At 35.9% G+C, this 8387-nt stretch overlaps 1 protein-coding gene across 1 annotated transcript; it reads left to right on the forward strand.

Moving 5' to 3' along the window:
* The first annotated feature begins 2336 nt into the window (after positions 1-2336).
* Positions 2337-7465, forward strand: Spink9 (serine peptidase inhibitor Kazal type 9). Its single transcript, XM_047554766.1, has 4 exons — positions 2337-2391; positions 3126-3154; positions 6071-6198; positions 7420-7465. Exons 1-4 carry the CDS (start codon positions 2337-2339, stop codon positions 7463-7465), a joined length of 258 nt encoding a protein of 85 aa, XP_047410722.1.
* Positions 7466-8387: the final 922 nt, after the last annotated feature.

The following is an 8387-nucleotide window of genomic DNA, read 5'->3' on the forward strand; positions in this document are numbered from 1 at the left end:
TATAGTCTATTTCTGTATAATAGTTCTTACTTCACCACTTGCTCTTGTGACCTTGAATAGTTAACTAACTTAATCTCTCCATGCTTTGTTTCATTCATTCATTTACTACCATAAAGTCCTGGTAGTAATAATACCTGTCTCATAAAGTTTTAAAATTTAAATGAGTCAATACCCATACAGAAGTTACAATAGTATCTGACACATAATACATGCACAGTAAGTATTCTTATTGTTATTACACTTGTTATTAAAAAATTCATTTTTCTGTGAAAATATGGACGGAGTTCACATCACACTGAACGCAGAAATCATTTCTTCAGAGTCTCTGACAGATATTCACCCGGACTCAATGGACCACTTAACATGACAAGTTCTCATTACTTCCAGTCATTGTCAAACATCTCTGACCACCACAAAGTTCCTTTATCTATCACACCAAGATATATTATTTCAGTAAGGCCACAAACATACAGAACTCGCTTATCTTAAAAGAGTCTCCACATGATTTCTGAGTCTCTTCTCCACATCTCAGTTGCCATCTTTGCCATTAGCATCATGATCACCGTCAGAAATAGCTCACATGTGTTCAGAACTTGTCATGAGCTACATAGGAGTGCTTTACTCTTAGGATCTCATTAAAAATGCACAGCGAAGTTGTGGTGGAGATACCATTACTAACTTTCTCCTGAAAGTTTACTTACATTATTCTGACATTTGTGAAGACAGCAAGGAAGACTCATGTAATTCTGTTACAATAGGAGTATTCTAATAGGGGAGAGAGATTCGACTGAACTTCAAGGACAAGGACGAGAGAGGATTGATAGCCAATCCTCTCCAATCTTTGAAATTACTTCAAAGAATACATCAAAGCTAAGGGGATTCTTGTTAGACTGACCTAACAGAATTCTTGCCAAAGGCAGACCCATGTCATATATCAAAGATGGAGGATGAGGAACTTGATCAAATATCAAGAATGATCAGATATCAATGGTACTGGGATGATTTCATGGGACTTTTTGCTAATGCTAAGTTGGGTAGGCCAAAAACAGGATAGGGTCCAAGGTCAAAGCCTACTCAAGAAGAGGGTGCAGAGGATACTGACCAAAGTTTGGTGGAGGAGAGTCCTTATGACAATGTGTGGGAAACTGCAAGGTGTAGTGCTATCCCTAAGACTGAGTGAAGGCTCATGTGTATGTAATTAAAGATCAAATGAAAAAGAAAGTAGACATATAGCAGATCAATCACTTGCACAAAATCATGTAGACAAAGTGGAGCTAACAATGAATACAGGTGTCCCAGACTCTCAGATTTAGTTGTCAGGAACATTATGATGCTTAGCCTCAGACCTTCCCACCACGAGTTCCATTCACTTTATCTTTTTAAAGGGCACAAATATGAATTTCAGTCTCTAGGCCCTAAATAAGCATTCCTTCCTCTGGTGATGCAGACAGCTCTTCCATCTCTGTCTACCAAAATTTAGGCGCTTCTTTCAAGATATTCCTTTTTTTATTTTATTCTATTTTGTTTTTTATTGATTCTTTTTAGTTATGCATAGCATTAGAATGTGTTTTGACATAATTATAATTACATATAATTTGCTTTGATATGGTCTCCAGTACTTCCCCTTTTCCTCTCCTCCTTCCTCCCCCTGTTCCCTTCCCTCTACTCTACAGATTTTCTGTTATTTACTTATAATTATTTTCCCTTATAGAGTCACTGTATTTAAAAATTTACATAATATCAGTGTTCTTATAGCATTTAAAAAGAGATTCAAATACAGCATGGCTTAAGAAAAGTGCAATTTTGGGCCTTCTGGAACTTACCATATAAAACAGTAATTGCCACTGACCATGCATGTGCTGTGGCTCAGGGCAATGTTACCATCTCATTCTTGATCCGTATTGGTGTCAGTGAACTTTTCGAACTTCCTTCAGGCTTCACTTCCCTATCTGTAAACTAAAACAAGTAACAATAATGGCTACCTGATAAGTTATCAGGTAGCCTAATCAAGTTTGTTAAGAAGATCAAATTATATAAGTGAAAGTATTCATAAAATTTTAGGCTTTTAGGCTCAAAAGCAGCAATATATAGGAATAGCACCCGTTTTATTAGGTCCCATTAACGATGAAATGGTGTGTGCAGTTACCTTTCACAAGAAAAGAATTCCCGTGCCTCGCATACCTTTCTGACATCTCCCCAGGATTCTGTCACTAAAAATAGCTATTTCACAATTGAGAAAAGAGCTCTTGACAATATAAAAGTATCTAAGTGACTGGGAGATACCAGAAGGTCACTTCTTTTGCCTGTATTCGACAGCCCTCAGCCACTTCAGCACCATGAGAACAACATCCTTCATCCTGTTCCTGACTGTGACACTTGCGACCATATTCAGTGAGTATCTCTCTCATAACAAGAGCTCCTGATTCATCTCTGCCTACATAATATTAGAATATGCTTATCACAGGTCATCAGGAAACTTTCTGAAGCCCAGTATTTTTTTGTCTCTACCAATGAATCATTAAATCACATCATCTCAGGGACTGAACAATGTAAATAGTCAGCTAAGACCAAGGGCTAACCCATACCAACACTTTATGGAACTTCTTAGAGAAACTCTCTAAGAGGAGAAAGCAGAGTCATCCAGATTCTGCTTTGGCTTCATAGAAGTATTTATGGGGACCTCGTCTTTTCATAGAACATTATAATCTGTTGTTTGGCCGCATGGGCCATTCTTCTTTTATTACTGAGTTAAAAACTGTCTCCCTAGAATTTTTAACCATGAGTCTAGTTTCTGCTGCCTATGATCACTCTATAAAAGCAGATGTTCCTTTCACATAAGGAACTTTTTTTCAGTGTTTACTGAGATTTTATTATGTAAAGAAAAAGAATGAGACAAATTGATCATAGCACGTTTTCCATCCTTTTATTTTTAACATTTCAATCATATTCCAACAGCAGGGAGGAACTCTGAGTTAGGAGCTTTGACCTTTGATAGTAAATGGATCGAGTTCTGAAGAAAGACTTACATTGTTGTATCAAGCTGAGATATAAATCAAATATTATTTCTCTAATAAGATTAGGTTCTTCCAGAGTTTAACTTAATCTCATCTTTGTTTTTCTTCCAGAGATAGTATGTGCCACAGAAGAGTACCAGGTCAGTTCATCCATCTTGATATAAAAGTCCTAATTTTATAAAATTTTAAAGGCCAATATCAGTAAGGAAATGTTTGCTATTATATATTAACTATATTTCTGCTTAAAGAATTAATTTTTGAGTATCAAAATTGGTTTTATTTCTAACACTGTAGAAAGATCACCCCCACATGGAGGTGGTAGAACAAATTGATGAGACATTAGTATCAGAATTAAACAGTGTTGGGTTTGAATTCTACCTCTTTTTTCATGTGGCCCTGGGAAAGGGTACTGTGAGATTGTTCTACGACCTAAACCTGTAGAATTTGAAAATGACCTAGCACTATGAGTCATAAACACTTTTGCTCTGTAAGAGAAGAAAGCGTGTTAATTCACGTGTCCTTTGTGGTTTATTCAGAAAATGATTATTGCAGGGAAAAACTGGTATAGTAGTAAAAACTTAAAACCAGCACTCAGGCATGTTAGTACTCATTTTAACTCTGCTGATTATTAACTATATGACCCTGGGGGCTGGACAATTTCTTTAATATCTGTGAATCTTTTATTTTATCTATTAAAAAATAATAGGGTTAAGATATAAGCCTCATCAGACAGACCTGAGTTCAAGCCATCCTTCACAATCTAGCAGTTGTGAGAGAAGGAAAAGGGTTAGGAGCTTGGTGGTCACTGTCTACATTGTATCTCACAAACCCTGATTCTGGGCTTAGAGGAATCAAGGAGAAGTAAAGGCACGCGGGCATGGGCTTACCAGGCTCACCACCATTTCTGTTCTGCTGCACTGATCCCTGAGGTCTTCCTGCCTTTGTGTCGTGCTTACTGATCTTTGCATCAGCAGCACTTAACTCATCCCTAACACGGAGGAGGTACATGAAGGAGAGCATCTGATGAATGAAAAAATTCATGAATTCAACTTTGAGCTTGAGCACTTCCGGTCATGCCACCAGAGATATTCAACAACTAGTAAAACAGTGGACCTGGAATTCCAGAACCGAACGAGCTGAAGATGCAGAGTATTTTGTACAGAACAGGAGTTTATGTAGGCCTGGAAGTGAAGCCAAAGGATAAAAACGACAGCTATTATTATTTTCTCAGTGTTTTCCACACCATGTAGTCCTAAGCACTGTCTACACATCTTCTCATTTTTTACTTTAACCTCACAATGCGGTTATTACTACCTTCATTTTGCAAGGAAACAAACTAAGGTTTAAAGAGGTAAAATAATTGCCCCAGGGTCATATAGCTAGGATTTCAATTTAGTATTTGACTGTACTGTCCACATGCCTCAGTATGCTCATAGATAACAAATCCAGAAAATTCTTTCTCAGGAATTTTCTGCCTACTCCCACAGGCAGCTTACTGCCTTGGCTTTGCTCCTAGAGTATAGAACAGTTGTTCCTAACTCCAGTTGTAAATACATTTGTCTGTCTATGTGCTGGTGAAGTACATAGCAAGTGTACAACAAGAAAATAACCAATAATTAATGGTAAAAGTTACCAATGATATTGTGAGTTGAACTGCTATAAATATTGATGTGACTTCGTCACTGTACTGTGCTGCTTTTAAGTTTATTGTGTAGAGATCGAGGAGTAGGATAGCTGGGTCAAATGGTGATTCCATTCCAAGTTTTTTAAGGAATCTCTATACTGCTTTTCACAGTGGTTGCACCAATTTACAGTCCCACCAACAATGTACGACTGTACCTTTCTCCCCACTTGTAAACTGTGGAAACAACCTAGGTATCCTTCAGTGGATGAATGGATTAAAAAAATTGTGGTATATGTACACAATGGAATATTATTCAGTCATAAAAAAGAATGAAATTATGGCATTTGCAGGTAAATGGATGGAACTGGAGAAAATGCTAAATGAAATAAGCCAATTCCCAAAATCCACAGGTCAAATATTCTCTCTGATTTGTGGATACTAATCCACAACAAGGGAGGTTGTGGAGGGGAATAATAGAAATAAATTGGACTAAACAAAGGATAACAGAGGGAAGGGGGAGGGAGGGGAATGGAAGAGACAGTAGAATTAATTGGTCATAACTTTCCTAGCCTTGTATTTGTATACACAACCAGGTAACTCCACATCATGTACGACCACAAAAGTAGGAACCTAATAGAATAAGTTATGCTTTATGTATGTATATTCTGCCAAAATACATTCTACTTTTATGTAAAACTAAAAAGAAAAAAAAAATGAAAGAGAAAAGTTATCAATGGTGTAATAATCCTTAAAAGTAAAATAATTATTCTTACAATATTCCTCACAGAGATATTCATATTGAACTTTATAAGTGGAAAAGACAAGTAGCAGGACAATTCATACAGAAAATATATCACACTTCTGGGTGATCCCTTGAGAAAGGATACATTTGTGGATATGCCGTGTGTGTTAGGATGGATGCAGCAACCACTGTACTGAGAAAATTCTATTCTGAAATAAATTATGATTTTATAACCAACTTCCACAAAGATGCTTATTGCTCATGATCTTTTATGATCTTTTTTCTTTCTTTCTTTCTTTTTTTTTTTTTTTTGGCACCAGAGATTGAACCCAGGAGCCACTGAGTCACATCCACATCTCCTTTTATTTTTTTATTTTAAGACACAGTCTCAGTAAGTTGCTTGGGGCCTCACTAAAGTTGCTGAGGCTGGCCTCCAACTTGTAATCCTCCTACCTCAGGCCACCAAGTTGCTGGGATTATAGGTGTGTGCCACCATGCCCAACTGCTCATGACTCTTTATACAAAATAAAATTATCTTTATACATGGTATATCTAAAGTGGATTAAATAAGGACCAACAATTTTATTAATAAATGCATTAGAAACCCTCTGGACTTGCTTGGCAAATCCTAAATCCTTGGGAACAAATGAGTGATTGAAATAATTGAAGTCTTTAATGTTTGCTTTTTAGGTTAATTGCAAACCTTATCAAAACCTACCACCAGAAGAACTAAGATTTTGTCCTCTAGTCTATGAACCAATTTGTGGATCTGATGGCAAAGCATATTCCAATGAATGTATCTTTTGTTTTAAAGTTAAGTGAGTATCGAAATGTTTTCTTTTTTATTTATTTTAAATTATGTGCTAATACCTCAATTAGAGAACTGGTTTAGGACACAATGACGATATGAATCATCTCATATTGACTATGGAAAATAGAACCCTCCAGTTCATAGGATTTGGAAGTCCTTATATATTTTGACAGTAAGAATAAAGTTTTCAGAATCAGAGAAACCTAGAATCTCCAAATTGGAAGGAAACAAAAGATCATCTAGTTCAGCTTCCACCCGGTAATCTATTACATAAATTTTCTGCACAAAGAAGTCACCAAGAAATTTCATAATCATGCTTATTTCGAGAACAAAGAATGCCCACTCCCTCCTCCAGATACCAGTTCACATCTGTTAAAATGAGCCATGTTAATTTTTCAACTTCCATAACTAGGTTTGGAAATGCAAAGAGTCCCCTAATGGTTGCACAAAAAGGGACAGTATCTGAAAAACCTTAAGATTTGTTCTGTTTCACAGTATGGTATCTCAATGAAGTGTATTGTATATTTGAGCTATAGTGAAAATATATATTTTTAAATGAAATAACCAAATGCATTTCAAAGGTTAAAAAGTAACCTTTGAGTAGCATCAGCTCAAGAAACATGAAATTCTGAATTATATCCAGGAATATATAGAGCTAGAAACAGTATAGTGTTCACCTATGATCTCAGAGACACAGGAGGCTGAGATAGGAGGATCCAAGTTTGAGGCCAACCTCAGCAACTTTGAAAGAATGTCTCAAAATCAAAACTAAAACGGTCTGAGGATATAGTGGTAAAGTGTCCCTAGGTCCAATCCCCAGTACCAAAAAAAAAAAAAAGGTCTAGTGAAATATTGGTTCTTTTAAGTACATTCAATATATATATGAAATGAAGCCAAATATCTAAAATACATGACACACTGCCCTGGTTCTTTTTTATGAAAAGTTATAATCTGTCATGAAAAAAGTCTTCTAAATGAATGTTTCCTTTAAATTAAAAAATCCATTAAAATGTCTTCAAGGATATAAACCAATTGTAATGTCTTTTCAGCATCATCTTTATGTAATCAGCACCAGTTTTGAAAACACTGCTAAAATACAGTCATTCTTTTTAAAAACACCAGTATGTGGGAGACTTTTACACTTTGGGGTTTCATTGGTGAAGTTTCAATGTTAATGAAATGCTAATGAGCTCAGTATTTCTTATTTCTTGCTTTTCTCTTTCTACAGGGAAACTGAGGAAAATCTTAAATTTCTACATTTTGGAAACTGTTGAATCTATCTTCTGATTCCAAAATACCTTTTAATGCATTTACTTACTAAGAGACACATTTCATTTCCTATAAAATCCATCACACCTTGCCTAATCTTATCACCATATGTTGATTTCTTTGTAGAATAAAATAGGCCTATGTGAAATAAAAGTGTATCTGACTCTTCTGTGGAGTGGAGATTTGTTTTAATTTTTAGGAGATATCTAGTAGACCATCTTAGGACTACATTTGCAAGGAAAAACAAGGGTCATTAAGACAAGTAATAGGAACCGAAAAATTAAAAACACTAAAACTAATATATCCTTCTTACTCAGGCTAAGAAAAAAACAAACAAACCTGTGCACTACTTAGTTGTTGCATATTCCAGAAATGTGAACAGATGAAGGAGGAGAATGCAGGCACAAGATTCAAAACTGCCTTACTAGATGCCCAGTGTGTTCCAGACATTGAGAGCTGCTCTCAACTGGGACTGTCCTCTATTTCTTTCTACCATAGGACATGTCTGAAATATGGCAGGCAAAATGAGACCAGTAAAGTTGAGCAAGTTGCTATGCATTATATAGCTTCTTTAATGCTGTTCTTTCCCCTGAGGTTTGATCTCAGGTCTAAGATCTAACACATGATCCCACTATTACATCGTAAGTTCTTTAAAGAACAGAGAATATTCTGTGTAAATCTTCACAATCCATTTGTGTATCTGTTCAAGAAACAAATATCTTAGTGTTGTCCTTAAAGAATACAATGGTGGTGCTGAGGTTGTAGCTCAGTGGTTGAGCGTTTGCCTAGCATGTGTGATGCACTGGGTTCAACTCTTATTCTTAAAAATAAAATAAAGGTTCATTGACAACTAAAAAAAATTTTTTTAAAAAAAGGATACAATGGTGAGTACAGTGGACTTGGCCTTGTTCTCTTACAACTTGTATT

This window comes from Sciurus carolinensis, chromosome 6 (assembly GCF_902686445.1).
Source record: "Sciurus carolinensis chromosome 6, mSciCar1.2, whole genome shotgun sequence".
Classification (NCBI taxonomy): domain Eukaryota; kingdom Metazoa; phylum Chordata; class Mammalia; order Rodentia; family Sciuridae; genus Sciurus; species Sciurus carolinensis.